We start from the raw sequence: 17620 nt of genomic DNA, 5'->3' as shown, positions 1-17620 counted from the left end.
ATAAAACCGTGTCTTCTAAAAGAAGTGTTCTTAATCATTGAGCCATCTCTCCAGCCCCAAGTTTTACAGCAAAAATACAGGATAGAAAGGATTCTGATCTGTAGGTTTCTGCTATCCAATTGGTCAACAGTTCTAATTTTAAATTAGATATAAATTAATACTACCCAAATTATAGTCTATATTTCTCCATATTATTTTTTAAAAAGAACAAAAATTACTTTTCAAAAAAAGAAAAAAGTATCCTATGTGCTTCCACAGACAAATAGACTTTGGGGGTATGTTCAAATTGTGCTACATAAAAACCCTTTTAGTCGAATGGGATGGCCAATTAACTCTAGATTTACATGCACAAGCTCAAACTTTCTTCATACCTGGGTATTTTTATAAACCAGGATCACATCTCTCCTAATGGACAATCTTTCTTACAGACAAATAACTAATATAATTGAAAATTTTAATTCCAAAATTATGTTTCTGTATATCCCTGAATATTTTTTATAAAGGTTGGGTGTAAGGATTTATTCTTCCTCATACTAAAAGACTTGACCCAAGTCACACAGCTACATGGCAGTGAGGACCAAAGTCAAATCTTTGAAGTTGTGTTCCTAGTGCACCCTTAAAGACAGATGATCCTATATGCACAACTCAGTGAGTTTTTCTAATCTGTAATCTAATCTGCAGGACAGCCGTAAGTCCCACAGCACTAGCTAAACCTCAGAATGACAGGAAGCGCTAAACCAGTGCTTTTCTACCTTCCGAATGCTGTGACCCTTCAACAGTTTGACACAGGCCCTCATGCTGTGGTGAGCCCCAGCCAGGAAATTACTTTCACTGCTACTGAGTCACTATAACTTTGCTACTGGTATGAATCGTAATGTATTTTCCTGTGCTTTCCGGCAACCCTGTGAAAGGGTCATTCGTCCCCTTAGTTGAGAGCTGCTGTTCTAAAATGTAACAAGCACCCCCAAGCCTCTCACCCCATATCCAGGTATCTCCCTAATTTTAATATCCCTTCCAAAGGGTCCCCATGTGACTGACAATCATCGAAGGCATTGCACTTACTTTTTTGATGGATGCCATCTGTTCTTCTCGCCACTCGGGTTTATTCTTCTTTGCATTCATAAAGAATTCACTGACTCTTTGTTCTAGTTGATCCATTGCATCTGACATAATAAAACATTTCATACTTAGCCGACCCAGCTGCTTTGATTTGAGGAAAGAAAAGATGTCTGACAACAACAATGTACTGTCTTAGTTTGCTAGTGGCTTATATGCATTTTGTGCTATGAGCAGTAATGCCTTCATTACCTTAGCTTTAAAAAGCTGAAATATTCTCTACTGACTTTGCTATTTCAAAACAATTTCCAATAACCAAGGCAGCGTTAACCACATGGACAAGGATCTAGGCCACGACCCTGGAACAGCACAGCACTGAAATCAAAGCTAATGGCATTACGTCAGCTGGTTATGGCAATCAGAGTTGCTTACTGACAATGCTGCTGCAAAGTTCTCAGACTTCTTTTAATAAGAATTGTGACACTAGAGTCAATGTTTGCTAGAGAGCGCCAAGCACCTCATCACATCCTCTCGTAGGAAGGTATGATGTATGTGACTGTTTGCTCACTTGAGACACCATTAACTCACTCACACACATGCTATTCATTCTATGTAAAGGTTCGCCAAGGCCTGGGTCGAAAATAATGACCTCAGTGGAAGACTGCTAAAAAATAAATCAAAGGGATTTTGTTGTGGTGGAAATGGAGAAAAACTTGACCACTATTTATATTCATCATTTAAGCAACTTCAGTGCAGGATGGCTTTTTAAAGAAGATGGTGAGACATTCTAGTTAATCTTGATTGTCAAACACAGTTTACTTCCAGCTGCATTTGCTGACGGTACCCATGCTGACACTTTTGTTAATGTGTACTCACTGTTTTGGAAAACTCCAGGGTTATAGTAGAAGTAAACTTGAAAACACTGTCACATGTATAGACCAAATCCAAACTATCCCAGAATTTTAAAGAACTGAATGATTGAAAATATTTTAAATTATCGTTTATTCTAAACCTATTTGTAATGGGTATTATACATCCTAATTATCTGTATTATTTTAAATGCTCAGAAGACTGTCTGTTTACAAAGGGGGGGGGGGGAGTAAGCAAGCCCCCAAGGTAGCAATGCAGCCATTAAAGATAAGGAACTGGAGTCCTCCGAGAGTGAACCCAAGTGTGTCTGCCCCCAAGCTCTACTCAATCCCTCTGGAATGTGCCTCAGCAGATGTTTATTACTGCAACTACCTTAAAGTCAAAAAAAGAAGCATGCCTATACTGGTCACAGGTTTATGACAGGCTACAGGGCAATGAACCCCAAGAGATGACCCAGAGACTGAGATGAGTATAGTCGGGGACAAAAGGTATAGAAATGATGGGAGGGGTGACAGAGGGCCAAGAATGATAAGAACAAGCCCTTAGCAAACTCAAGTTACCTTTGAGCCTCTTCAGTCTAGCTTTTCAAAAGAACAAGGTTCATTCTGGAAACAAGTCACACATAAAACTGCCAAGCACTGACAGCTAGCCATGCCTGTAATCCCAGCACTAGGTGGGCAAAAGTAGGAAGACCAGGAGATTAGAGCCAGCCTAGGATACATAGTAAGTATGAGACCAGCCTGAACTACTTGACTGTGTTTAGAAAACAAGAAAGAAATGAGTAGGACATCCTACCAAATGTCTACATTTTTCTAAAAAGCAATAGGATGGTTTCGGCAAAATCTGATTTCTCTCATTCATTTTTTTGGCTAAGAAAATGACCACGCTGTTGAGAGCTCTAAGTGTCTTCTATTAATACGCAACTTGTCAAAGTTCGGCCTTCCAAGTTCACTAGGGTCCCTAACCAGCTGCACAGAACCTGCCATTCTGTCTTTGCTCTTGAGAAATTAGGAATGTAATGAACTTTTAAGTCTGAATGCAGAACTCCAAGTTCCACATACAGGCTCAGGTGCAAACCTTCTGAAAATCACGCGAGTTTCCACTGCGGTGCAGTGTCGTCATCTCCATGCAGTACACAAACACAGTGTTTGCTGTGCCCCGCGTGTTAACGGTATGGTGTGCCTGCCGCCTCCTTGTAACAGCCTGAAAAAAGTAGCGCGGAGGACCCGCCAGGCGATGCCCGAGGGAGGCCGGGGCTGCGCGGGGCCGTGGAGACGCGCCACTTACTCTGCACCTGCAGATCCATCTCGCGCATCTCCGTGAAGCGGTCCCGCAGGTCCATCGGAAGCTGCTCAATCACTGTCAAAGGCACAGTCCGTCAGAGGGCGGGGCCAACGGCGAAGGTACGCGCTGGCGTCACGCGTGTGTGCGTGCGTGCGTGCGTGAGGGGGGGGCGGCTCACAACGAGGCTGCCAGTTACCGTGAGAAAGAAACATCCCCCGCTCCCCCTCCCTCCCGCCATCCCGCCCGCCCGGCCACTCGCGCTCCCGCCCGCCGCCGATCCCGCCCGCCGCGTTGCCGGCGCCGCGCACTCACTTTCCAAATAGTCTTCTAGGTACAACATCGCGGCCCTGAGTGCTGCGGAGACGAACGGGTCCAGGGGTTTATTTGTGTCACTCGCTGTCGCCGGAGTTTTGTCCCTTCCAATATGGCGCCTCCGCTAGCAGCACCCGCTCGACTCCGGCAAAGGAAAAAAAAAAAAAAAAAAAGCAAAAAAAAAAAAAAAAGGCTCCACTTTGGCGCCTGACGGCGCTTGCCTCACTGCCGCCCGCCGTTGCCATTGGCTGTCTGGAGCGATGACGTCAACCGGCCGGTGCGGATCTCCGCGGAGTTCTGGGAAATGTAGTCATCTTTTTCCCCGAGCGTAGCCACCAGTGTGGTTGTCTCTTAGAGTGGCAACTACAGAAACCACACGCCTGCGCGAAACGGGCACGCCAGAATCCGAAATGCGGTGACTCTGTTTATTTGTTGATTTCTTGCATAGGGGATGACGGGAGTTGTATGCGCCTGCCTGACACAACTAGGAACAACTTTTCACCTGTTCTGTGCTGTGGTTCCAAGCCCGCCGTTTGTGAGTCATGGATTTCTGGCTGTGCTAGGCACATAGCAAAGATTCCAAACGCTAGAATAATCGGCTAAGTTCGGAAAATTCAGATTGTTTAGAACAGAACTCGCTGCTGGAATTTAATCTTCATAAGTCACTCCTGATAAATAAATGGGACAAGTGATTGGTGTCCCTGCAACGTTAAGATAATTTGTAGTGAGACCGGAGGGAATGTGCATTCCCCAAATTAAAAGATACTCAAAATTGTATGCAGTAGCCAGTTATGTTTGCAGTGTATCTTGTGTTCATTGTAAAACAACTGTTCTAATGCATCTGCAATAAATACATAAATAACGACCATCCATAAATTTTGGTGATTTAATGCATTGCTGGCATATACTAACAATGACGTGAATTTATGTTGTGTAAATAGCTGGGCTAAGGTTTATAATTCTGGGCAGGCTCTTTTAATAACCCTAGCAAATGTTGGTATAATTAGTGTATCGCGGCCCCGTTTCTGTCTTAAAATACCTTTCATAAAAAATCGTGCACTAAATAAATACTTCTGTGTTTGGGGGGAAATGATCCTTTCTTAGACTACAGAGGCGTACACCTGTAATGCCCTAACTAGGAGAATTGAGACAGGAGGATCAGGAGTGTGAGCCTTGGCAACATAGGCATTTAGAAGCCAACGTAGATTACGGAAGACCCTATCTCATACAAAAGAAAAAAATCAGTATGATGCATTTTATTCACTACTCTGTATATTTTTATAGTACAATTTTATTTAGAATGACACTTTTTTATTCATTTGTTCTCTTTTAAAGCCATTTTCTTATTACTTGAATGTTAAATATATGTAGTCTACATCTGTTTAGTTTAAATTCCATACTAAAAACTATTTGTCTATTTGTACTCTTTCTTCAAAATCAACCACATTTGCTCACAGGGCCTAATTTCATCTGGGTTGAGGTTTTTACCTCTGAATCCACTTTTCTGGGGGATATAAATGTGAAGATTTTTCACGGCTGGAGTTAAAATTGAGTTTTGCTAGAGAATATTAGCATTTGATTCTGCAACTTTGCTGCAAGACACCATCAAACTTAGGGCCAAATTAAGTTATGTAGTTGAGGTTTATTATATTGCACAGAGAGATTGAATTGGAACCTGTAATGAAAATACTTCATTATATACTCTCAAGGGGGACTTTTCCTTCCTTATTGGCCTCTAAGTCCAAGACAAGCATGTTTTCTTATTGGCCTCTTAGATGAAAAGAGTTTATTGCTTACTCATTCTTACATAGGGACTAGTCCTCTTGGGATCCTCTAATTCTGTCTTCTACTGGACTCCTCCTTGAGAACTGACCATTGATGTTATCCTCTTGCAGTGGCCTGATGCATAGCTGTTAAAGCAGGAATTCTGCATATCCGGGATTTGGTTGATAATCTCTGAACTAAAGCTGACTTTGGCCCTTGCTCTCTTCAGACGCACTCATTTTCTTCACTCATTCACTCTGTATCCACTCTGAAAAATATCTGTATGTTCTAGTAGAATATCAGTACATTTGAATCTGTTCATTTATTTGAAACAGGCTCTTGGGTAGCCCAAGCTGGCCTCCAACTTACTACCATAATCAAAGATAATCCTTGAACTTTTAATCTTCCTGCTTGTGCCTTCAAAATGTCGACTTTACAGGCTTGTACCACCTCAGCTCATCTGGCTCTATTTGAGCCTGTTATCCCAGAATATTTTCCTTGCTTTTAGCAGACATTGCACTCCGAGTGGTTAACATGGCATGCTGTCAAAAGTAGAAGTTCACCGTGTCTGTGTAAACCAACCGAGCTTCCTCAGAGAGGAAGTGTTCTGTAGGGAGGAAAACGAAATTTTAAAATGATTTCAAGCACAGTCAGTGTACGCACACCTTCCAGAGAAACCCAGAATAAAACTTACACACTGTTTTCATTACTGAACATAACCCTGATTGCTGGACTATCTGTCACCTGCAGGAAACCATATGTCTATGCCATTGGATTATGCCATTAAAACTTGTCAATGTCACCTGCACACAGCCAACACCACATTTCTTGCAGTGGTTCCTATGAGGTGAAGGATTGTCTATGTATTAATAGTCCTTCACTCCCTGATAACATCTTATTAATTCATCAAGGATACACTGAAGGTGGTCCTACGTTAGGCACCTAAGCACTGCCTTCCAGGGTGAAATTGAGAATGAAGAGATAAGACACAACAGCAGTGTGACGTAAGTGCGTTCATTGTAGCACATCAATGTGTGGACCTCTTGCTCGTTGCTAAGCTGCCCAGTGAAGCTCTCATTCTTTCCTTGCTGTTCCCCACTTTCTCTGTCACTCTGTCTAACAAGAGCTGTGCAATGTGGAAGGTGGTTTGAACGTTCAATGTGCCCGTGTCCAGATGTGTATATGGGAAATAGGAACAGCGGTTAAGACCTGGGGATGCTTATGAAATTGTCATCTATGCAGAGCTCTTAGATTAATGCCAGGGATATGCTATTATTCCGTGAACGTTAGCTGCTCTTACCATCATCATTCTTAAGATCATATGTCCCTCATAAGTTTACCCATATTGCATTTGGGACTTTCTGCTGCTCTGGGGTTCTGCTTTGCACCTATGGTTCTTTTCAGGGCACATACTATTGAAAAAATTGTATTATTGTGTGTGGGGGCAGGGGGGAATATGTGTGTATTTGTGTACAAGTGTGGGCATGCACATTCTGTGGCTTATGTGTGGAAGTTAGAGAACAATTTATGGGAATCAGTTCTCGATTTCTTCCCTGTTGATTCTAGAGAGGAAACAAGATCTCAGGATTGACAGCCAGTGCTATTGCCATTGAGCTATCTCCAAGGCCCTATAGAATTAACTTACCTACAGCTATGATGATTCCACTGTCATGCTAAATTCTAGGGAGTGACATGCAGGGAAGATGTACCGTGTACATCAGGGAAAATGAATGCCTAAGTAGAGTTAGAATTTAAAGAAATGGTTCAGAAGTTGATGCAAAAATGTGAGGTTACCAGAGTTCAAGACAAGGAGGAATTTAAATCATTTTGCAGAATGTTCTTGGAGGAACCTTAGCATAAAGTTATAGCACTTCCCAGGTTTACAAAGAAAGCCACCATCATGAATTTTGAATAGACTTTGAAGATTTAAGCTGGATTCTAATTCTGCATTAAACAGTATGCCTGACCTAAAGACGTCTGCATTGTGTAGAAAGAATGAAAGGTATCCTTAGTAAACTTCTCTACATCATTAAAATTCATCAAACTACTCCCTAAATGAATCATACGCACGCCGATAGAATGAGTCTTCCCTTCACAGATCTGTGGATGTCAAGACTTTTCCTCCAGAATGCTCATAATTTTCTGAAAGATTTACTTTCTTGGCCTGGTTTCTGGGTATTGGTGATGGGAGATCTTGGGTGAAGGAGAAAAGGACCTAGTGGGGGTGGGGGGCTGTGCTCAGCAGATTGCCCTTCGACAGCACAGTGAATGGGGAAAGGAAGGGCACAGAAATGAATGATAGGTCCCTGGATAAAAAGCTTTCACAAAACAGTTCTTACAAAACACAGACTCCCGATGTAAGAAGATATTCAAAATTTAAGAGGACACTCAGAACTAAGAGAACACATTTCACGCATGCTAGAAATAAAATAAAAAAAAAAGACACTAAGTTGAACGGTTTCAGAAGCTGAAATAATTTAGTTTACAGGTATTAACTGATGGGTTTTAGTTTAGTTTAGGTATTTTGTGGGGTTTTTTTTCTTTGTTTTAGTTTTTCAGGACTGGAGATCATACCCAGGCCCTAAGCTGTACTGGTAGTTTGTATATGCTTGGCCTATGGAATGTGTCACTACAAGGAGGTGTGGCCTTGTTAGAATAGGTGTGGCCTTGGAGGAAGTGTGTCACCATGTAGGCAAGCTGTGAGGTCTCCTAGTGCTCGCACTCTACCCAATGTGGATGATAGTCTTCTCCTGGCTGTTTTCGGATCATGATGTAGAACTCAGCTCACCCAGCACCACCATGTCTACCTATATGCTGCCATGATTCCTGCCATGATGATAATGGACCAAACCTCTGAAATTGTAAGCAGCCCCAATTAAGTGTTGTCTTTGATAAGAGTTGCCTTGGTCATGATGTCTCTTCACAGCAATAAAACCCTAAGACACATACTAAACATATGCTATAATACTGTTACATCTCTAGCTGCCAGGTGTTGAAGTTCTGATTGTGTGCAGTGAACGTACCAACTGGATCCGGTGCTGATAGGAAGCTAACAGGAACTATTTGCAATAGGTCAGTTATCATAGATGGATACTCATTTAGTTAATGTACCCTGGCAAATGGGACAGACTTTCCATCCATCTACTGAGATCATGGTTGAAAACATCCATCGAACATGAGAACCTCCAACCACCACATTTTTGTGCTAGAGCACACTGAGATTCCTCAGAAGGGGCAGAGACACCTATCATAGTAAAAAATTATTCTAAACTGATACATTAGCTAGATTTGTTCCTCAAGAAGGAAGCACAATAACTACGTTGTGCCTACAGAGAAAGGTGCTATTTAATGTGTAGTGTTTGGATTCAGCACCTAAGATTAGGGAAAGGCATAGTTTGGGCATCTGGTAGAAGTGGCAGTTAGATGTGACAGAAGCACACACATGTCTAAGTTAGAAGTCACTGATCTGAAAGAAAGGAGGGTGAGAGAGAAGGGGAGAAGATTGGGCAGGAGATGAGGCACATAGGGCACACCCAATGATCTACAGACCTTCTGCCAGGCCCCACCTTTTAAATGCCCACAGCACTTTGCAGTTACTCTGGGAGCCAAGATTTTAATATAAAGGATTCTTCAGAGTACTGAAATCTCACTAAATCCAAACACTTCATGAGGGCGCCCCCATGGAGACAAAGGTTTACTGCTGGCTAAAGTTTCTCCTTACCCTAAAACGTCAAGAGCAGTTTGTGTTGGAAGTTATCCGGTATCTGGATGTAACAAATCAGAGAAAGAAGTGAAGACTCATGCTATTCGCTGGTGGAGTAAGGGGGACTTTGAAAGTGTAAGTACTAGAAGGTTTGATGAATGGAATCAAGCCCAAGCAGAGAAATCAAGCAGATGGATTTATAAATTGGAAAATCAACCTGGAAGGTTAATATGGGTTCCAGAAAGAGAACAGGGGAAAATTAGTGGAAATGTTTTGATTTTGCCTTTTTAATGAGTACAGCTATGAAGGTAGAAATAGGAGAAAGGTTGATTCTGAGAAAGATGGGGGCTGGGGTGGGGGCTGAGTGCTCTTAGACCACTTTGTTCACAGAAGTCACTGCCTCCCCTGCAGTGTAACAGCTTTCAAAGGCACCGAGGCATTTGTGCCATGAGTAAGAAATGGTACTAGGTGGCTGTGGGATTTTAAAATGGGACAGACCTGACTTTGAATTTGACACTATTCACTTACGTGACTTCAGCCGAAGTGCCCAAGTTCTCTGAGTGGGCAAGGAGGCAAAGAGGGGTAGTTTGTCCTGTGGGATTGTGGCCGCCCTCATAGGACTGTCTGAAAATACTGGGTGCTCTGCCTACCGCATGAACGTAAACATGAACATTTATTTTAGAATTTGCGGTGCCAAGAACTAATTGGATTTAAGTAGCATCCATACTTACTGCTGTAATGAAAGGACTCACCCAAAGTGGGCAAACAAAGGAAGATACTGTCTCTGGAATATCTAAAGGCAACAGGAAAATCGACTTGTATAGTCAGCTATGTGTTACCTTCATGTGCCAGCCACTCTAAACACGGTTGGTGGTTAAAATAATATTTCTACCAATAAAGCAAATGTTGACCTAAGTTCTACACAATCATTGCAGTTTTGCTTGGATTGTAATGACTTACATAATGGGTAGTAGATTGAAAATGAAGAGCAAATGCGTAAGGATTGTACACGCGGGAACGATAAGACATGTAAAAGTTGCTTTTATTTCCTTAGATGGAGATATGAGAAGAGAGCCACACCCAAGCTGTGCAAATACATGCCTAGGCTGAGCCCAGAGGTTTAGTCCTCTGTTCTAACTATCCCTAGGGCTAGGCCTGGAAGCTTCTAGCCTCTATACAGTTTAAACTTCCAAGCTGACTGATTCAATCTAGCTTCTAGGCTTCTGACTGAATTGCTCTTTTTGGCCTCAAACTATTTCTGGCAATCAGTTCTAATCATCTGGCTCCTTCTCATTCTCTGGCTTGTTCTGTCTTCATCTGCAGTCCGTCTCTGTAAAGCTGTCTCAGTAAAAAAAACTCAATCTCTGTCTCTCTGTCTCTCTCTCTCTTTCTCTGTCTCTCTCTCTGTATCTCTCTCTGTGTTGCTGCTTCTCTCTCTCTCTCTCTCTCTCTCTCTCTCTCTCTCTCTCTCTCTCTCTCCCTCTAATCATTAAGTTCTTGTGCTACTCAATTTTTCTACTATGCCCTGTGCATATTATAACACTGTGCCAATTAAAAATTTTAAATTATTAAAACTGTTGAATGTCTATTTCTTTCTTTATTTTTTCCACCACAGTTAACTAATTAATTATATTTTATCATATAATTTCGTAAAAAAAAACTTACATGTTTCAATATCTTCTCTATTTCTGTTGTTCTTTTTGTTTTGTGTTTCTTTGGTTTGGTTTAGTTTTGAGTTTCGGTTTTTCAAGACAGGAATTTTCTGTGTATTCCTCCTGGATCTCCTGGAACTTACTATGTAGGCCAGTCTGGCCTTGAACACAGAGATCTAAAAGGCATGTACCACCACATCCAGCTTACTGTTAATTTAATTTCCTGTGTTTCTATTGCTGCTTTGTGACATTGAAAATTGAACTCAGGGCCTCATGCAGGCCACTGAGCTGCATTCCATTCATAACTAATTTTGCAGACAATTTTATACAGTTAGGTGTTACAAGAAAATTATCTGCTGGAGCTATCAGATATTCCAGATACCTTTCATTAAAATGGTTTTTACAGAGTGTAGGTGTAAATTGGTTTATATTCAGTCACATAATGAGATTTTGGGTTACTTTTGTGTGTATGTGGGGCGGGGGTCATGGTTCTAGGTTCACTGTTTCTGTATTAAAGTACAAACAACTGAAAACAGCTAGTGCAAAACAGATTTTGCTCCAGTTTATACGTTTACAGTCCCTTTAGGATAGGAAATCAAACAGGAATTTGAAGCAGCAACCATAGAGTGATGCTTGCTTGCTTGCTTGCTTGCTCACTTGCTTGCTTGCTTGAGCTCATGCTCATTTGTTTCCTTGTACATCCTGTAACCACCTTCCCAGGGAATCAGACTGCCTACTGTGAACTAGGCCTTCTTACCTCAATCCACATTCCAGACAATCCCCCTTAGGTTTGTCCTTAGGCCGCTCTAGTCTGAATAATCCCTCAATGGAGACTGTCCTTCAGGAGACTCTAGGCTATATTGACAGATACTCTAGTATGCTTCTTGAGGTACAGACGTGGGGGAGGGGGGCAGACTGTACAACTGGAGGCCAGAGGTAGTGGTCAGGTGTCTTCATTGCTTTTCACTAATTTGTTTTTCCAAGACAGGGTGTCTCATTGAATTTAATGCTTGCCGATTGGCTAGACTGGCCAGTGTGCTGTGGCATCCTGTCTCTGCCTCTTGAGCTCTGAAATTACAGGAACACATGACCACATGTGGCTTTGTACATAGGTGCCGGGTATCCAATCTCCGGGCCTCATGCTTGCCAAGAAAACACCGTCGATTGATGTCCCCAGCTCCTTGGGTTGCTTTCTGATGTTAAACTTTTACTCTGTTGTTAATTAATCGAAATCATTAGAAGCCCAGGAATCCTTATTTTTCTAATAGATGTAAATTATTTTTCTAAAGTCGCCTAGGATATCTACATCATTGGACAATGCTCTGCCGTAAATATCTTATGGAACTTACTCCCTTACATTATAGGGCTTGCCTCTCCCACTAGTTCAGAATTTCTCAAGGGCAGAGACCATGTTTTGTTCATCTGTTGATCCACAGAGCTGGCAGGTAATATGACTTCAATAAAGATGTGATGAATTATTGAATGAATGTATGAACACTCAGAACAAGTTCCTAAGTTTTCAAGTTCAGCCTGGTCAAGGCAAGGTGGAAGTGTCACAATGGCTAGCTACTCAGCTCCCTGAAGAAACTGAGATTTCATTGGCCAGAGAAGTAACAGACCTGAAATGCTGAGAAGACTCTTCTAAGGAGACGGCTCTCTTCACAACACAGGAGTAGGTCGACTCCTCGAGAGTGGTTTTTAATTAGCTTGTCGTAAAAGAGTGGGCAGAGGGAAAATGAAAGCAATATGGTAATTTGTGGTGTTCTATATTTTAAAAATCCTTTGAAACTCTAAATGCTAATCCGGAATGACAAGGCTTTCTGGGAATCCGAGAAAATGTCTACTGCAGTTTATCTCAGCTAATATTTACCTAGTGTTCTAATATGATATTTCACAAGGACACAGTTCTTACAGAAAACAGCAGGTGCTCAAGACAAATTTGGTTAGTGCTATGATGCTGTGAGACTTTACGGAAGGGCACAGGTGATTCCCCTAGAAGAATTAACTTAAAATCTATTGAGATATATTGATTTATTTGACAAAGAAACCATGTACAAACAAAAAATATAAAGCGATGTGATAAAGATATGAATAAAATAACCACAGATTATAAATCTTGGCAATCATTAACTATCATGGTTTTGATGGCCATCTACAGCAGTGGCTCTCAACTTTCCTAATGCTGCCACCCTTTATAACAGTTCCTTGTGTTGTGGTGGCACCTCCCCCAACCATAAAACTACTTCATTGCTACCTCATAACTGCAATTTTGTTACTGTTATAAACCATATTACCAATATCTGATATGCAGGACATCTGATGTGCAGCCCCAAAGGGGACATGACTCAGAGCTAGGGGAGGCAGATTCACACATAGGAAATGGATTCAAGACCACGTAGAGGTTGAAAACTGCTGGTCTACAGTCATGATTTTTTTTAAAAAAAAAGATTTATTTTGTGTATATGAGTACATTGCCACTGTCTTCAGACATACCAGAAGAGGGCTTCAGATCCCAGTAGAGATGGTTGTGAGCCACCATGTGGTTGCTGGGAATTGAACTCAGGACCTCTGGAAGAGCAGTCACTGCTCTTAACCGTTGAGCCAACTCTCCAGCCCTATAGTCATGTATTAATTACTAAAATGCTTTCTAAGAAATGGGTGATATTACTGTTATGTGTCATACCATATACACATACCAATTTATCTGGTCTGGTTCAGCTGTATCGTATATAATTTTGGGGAAGCCTATAGCCGCTAGACTACAGAACTGTACTTCTTACATTACTAGAGCGCATGACCTAGTAAATTGTAACTCATGGTAATTTTTTTTTGATTTAAGTATATCTAAACATAGGAAAGTATTAGTTAAAATGCTATGCTATGTGATAGGAAATTTCAGTTTCATCATTATTAACCATGTGGGATCACTGGCGATCTTGACTGCAAACATGTATTAAAATGTAATATATGGGCTGCTTATTAGATGGTTCATCCAAAATATAACCTATTGTTAACAATGTCAGGATATCCCTTTGCAACCCCCTGTTGCCATGTTTCTCATTGTGACCCTTTCTGGACCATCTTCATTATGTATCCATTTAACCAAGGCCTCCCAGGACTTTGTTTTTAGTAAGGCAAGCTTCTGTTGTATGCTCTATTCATTATTTTGAGTACTACCCCTGCACCCATTTTAAAGTATGAAAGTAGGGGCTATAAAATACCGTGTAGAACATGTCACTTTTATAAGAATTTGAGAGTATGGCATGTCTAGATGAGTAGCTACAGATATATTTATATTTAGGCAGTAGAAGTTAACAGCCATTTCTGAATGATAATAAAACTATAGCTAATGGTATTTTGAGATACTTATTAATTTTGCAACGTGTCTAATTATTTCATAGTGAGGGATGTATTTTGTATGTACAGATAATGAAAGATCATTTACATAATCTGCTGTGTTTGTGCCTCACATTTTTCAAGGTCTTAAACACTGGACAAATATTTCAGAGCTATTTTTTTCAAAGTCAGGTTTCCCCTCCAAAGCCATCCATGCTGGATTAATATTAGTATGAGGATCCAGATGGTACCCAAGTGTCAAAATACCAAGCCAGGTCATAAAGCACATAAAACTCTTAGGATTCTGGATTCTGAATCCTATTCAGAGCTAGACTTGGACCAGACACATAGTACTCAGAGCTAGGGAAGGCAGATTCACACATAGGAAATGGATTCGAGACCACATAGAGGAAAGAATTTCTTGCCAGGTCAAGCCTGGAGCACAGTATGCCATTCAAATGACCAGTGATGGCCATTTGAGGTAGCAGGAACAATGTAATCCAAGTTCTGAAACCAATGAGAGAACCGAGTCTATTGTAGGTAAAGATTAAGCTCTGGTTTTGCACCTGTTTACACTGTGATGCTTGAGAAGTGATGTCCAAAGCAAGTGATAAGAGAGGAATAGCATCCTGTGTCATGGGATCACTGGAATTGTTTTGTCATCTAGTTCAATATGTGAGAGTGTGCGTTTTAGACTAGACTGCTACACAACTATATTTGTATGCCATCCAGATATAGACTGTGAATGGATCCATCACAAAGTGCTTTCCAGTGCCTTGAGATTTGCTCTACACTGAAGCTGCATCACAGAACAATTACTAACCTAAAGATGGCTAGTTCTCAAACACGAGTGATTTTGCCCCCTCAGTAGACATTTGGCAATGTTTTTAGATATCTTAGATTTCAGGGCTGGGGAGAGGCTTGGTGCCAATCAGAGGATAGAGTCCAAAGTTGCTACTAAATATCCCACAATACACAGGGTAGCTCCATGCAGTAGGTGTCAGACCTAGAATGTCAACAATGCCACAGTGTTACAGTTGGAGAGCACCCAGAGCCTGTCAACAATGTTGTCATTTCATCAACTGAATGAATAGTGGTGACATGAGAAAAGCATATGGAAGAGACACAGTGATAAATTATTATGGTATATTAAGATTTTTCCTCTATCATATTTTTCTTTTCAACTTCTTTAATTGATGAAACAATATTAATAACAGAAAGAAAACAAACTAAAATAAACTTTGTATTTTTGAGGATATACATAATGTCACTGGTACTCAATCTGAGGGTCATGACCCCCTTGGAGGTCACATATCAGATATCCTGCATACCAGATATTTACATTATGATTTATAACACTGGCAAAATTGAAGTTAGAGCAGCATTGAAATAATTTTATAGTAGGAGGATCGCCACATTACGAGGAGCTGAATTAAGGGGCTATAGCATTAGGAAGATTCAGAAAGGCTGCAATGGTATATTAATGAATTTAGAAGATGTCACCACACTCTTAGAATTGACCTCTGCTTCGTTTGTTTTCTTTTTAAAAATATATATTAGTATAGATGTTTAGATGTTGAAAAAACTAAGATAACATAAATACTAATAAAATTGATCATTAGCCTTTTCTAACATTTAGCAGATATTATTTTTGAAGCATATGGCCTTTTACATGTAATGAAATGCAAAGATGTGTATTCTCTTTAAATTAGTAGTTTATATACTGAACTTTAAATATATGTTCTTCGTCCTTCTTTCTAAATTAAATAATTAGCCAAAAGTAAGATCAAGTAGCTTCAGATAGGCCCTTTAAAATTACTGCTACTTCTTTGTCCCTTTGATACAAGATATGTCTGTCTTAGGAACTCTGTTTGAGTTTCTATTGCTATGAAGAGACACCATGACCATGGCAACTCTTATAATGGAAAATATTTAATTGGTTGTTGGCTTACAGTTTCAGAGGTTTAGTTCCTTATCATCATGGGAGGGAAGATGACAGCAGGCAGGCAGACATGATGGTGGAAAAGGAGCTAAGAGTTCTACACCTTGGTCGTCAGGCAGCAGGAGTCATACTTGTGTATAGAAGACCTCAAAGCCCTCCCCCACAGTGACACACTTGCTCTAGCAAAGCCACACCTACACAACAAGGCCATGCTTCTTTTTTTATTATTTTACTTATTTTGTTTACATTCCATCCCTTGCCCCCATGCTGACTCTCCCTCCCACAGTTCCTCATCCTATTCCCCCTCCCCCTTGCCTCTAAGAGGGTGCTCCCCTCTACAAGGCATCCACCTTCCCTGGAGCCTCAAGTCTTTCTAGACACATCTTCTTCCACTGAGCCAGATCAGGCAGATGTGAACTGGGGGCCAGCGGCCTTGGACCAGCCTGAGTATGCTCCTGGTTGGTGGTCCAGTCTCTGGGAGCTCCCTGGGGTCTGGGTTAGTTGAGTCTGCTGGTCTTATTATGGGGTCGATCTCCTTTTCAGCTTCTTCAATCTTCCCCTTAATTCAACCTTAGTGTCCCTGACTTCAGTCCAATGGCTGGGTGGGTGTAAGTATCTGTATCTGTCTCAGTCAGGTGCTGGTAGGGCCTCACAGAGGACAGCCATGCTAGACTCCCTTCTCTAAGCACATCATAGCATCAGAAATAGTGTCAGGACTTGGTGCTGCTCCCAGGAGATGGATCCCAAGTTGCGCCCATCATTGAACCTCTTTTCCTTCAATCTCTTCTCCATTTTTGTCCCTACAGTCCTTTTAGACAGAAACAATTCTGGGTCAGAAATTTTCAACTTGGGGCCCTGTCTCTTTACTGGAGATGAACTCTTTGAGTTCCCTTTTCCCACTGTTGGTCATTTTGGCTAAGGTCACCCTCATTGAGTCCTGGGAGTCTCTCACATCCTACGTTTCTGGGACTTTCTAGAGGGTCTGCTCACTTCCCACCCTCAGAGGCTGCATATTTCCATTCATTCTCCTGGCCCTTTGGGCTTCTCTTCTGTTCTCCTACATCCCATACCCAATCCTGTTCCCATTTTAGCCTCTGTCTCCCCTTTCCCACAGAGATCCCTCCTCCCTCTGCCTTCCATGATTATTTTGTTCCCCCTTCTAAGTGGAATTAAAGCATCCTTACTTGAGCCTTCTTTATTGTTAAACTTCTTTTGGACCGTGGATTGTATCCTAGGTATTCTGTACTTTGTGGCTAATATCCACTTATTGAATACATACCATGCATGTCATTTTGGGTCTGGGTTACCTCATTCAGGATGATATTTTCTAGTTCTATCCATTTGCATGAGAAATTCATGGTGTCCTCGTTGTTAATAGTGAAATAATATTCCAATGTGTAAATAAACCACGTTTTCTGTATCCATCCTTCTGGTGAGGAACATATGGGTTGTTTCTAGCTTCTGACTATTACCAACAAGGCTGCTGTGAACATAGTGGAGCATGTATCTTTATGCTATGGTGGAGCATCTTTTGGGTGTATACCCTGAATGGTATAGCTGGTCTTCAGGTACACCTATTCCTAGTTTATTGAGGGAGCACTAGATTCATTTCTAGAATGGTTGTACCAATTTGCAATCCCACCAACAGTGGAGGAGTGTTCCTTTTTCTCTACATCCTCGCCAGTATCTGCTGCCACCTGA

General features: G+C 41.3%; 1 protein-coding gene across 5 annotated transcripts in view; it reads right to left on the bottom strand.

Moving 5' to 3' along the window:
* Positions 1-8211, bottom strand: part of Ing3 (inhibitor of growth family, member 3) — a 30285-nt gene extending 22074 nt beyond the window's left edge. Inside the window, exons 1-3 of one of the 5 annotated variants that reach the window (XM_006236140.4) lie at positions 3523-8211; positions 3214-3285; positions 1063-1163 (exon numbers count right to left, since the gene is read on the bottom strand). In XM_006236140.4, the coding sequence (XP_006236202.1) occupies positions 1063-1163; positions 3214-3285; positions 3523-3550 (201 nt within the window). In that variant the 5' untranslated portion in view covers positions 3551-8211. Of the gene's footprint in view, positions 1-1062; positions 1164-3003; positions 3187-3213; positions 3286-3522 lie in introns of those variants that run through there. The other 4 variants (NM_001034107.2, XM_006236141.4, XM_063285972.1 and 1 more) reach the window with 4 other exon arrangements.
* Between the last annotated feature and the right edge of the window lie 9409 nt (positions 8212-17620).

Source organism: Rattus norvegicus, chromosome 4 (genome assembly GCF_036323735.1).
Source record: "Rattus norvegicus strain BN/NHsdMcwi chromosome 4, GRCr8, whole genome shotgun sequence".
Taxonomy (NCBI): Eukaryota; Metazoa; Chordata; class Mammalia; order Rodentia; family Muridae; genus Rattus; species Rattus norvegicus.
The sequence above is the reverse complement of the archived record's forward strand: the minus strand, read 5'-3'. Positions and strand labels throughout refer to the sequence as shown.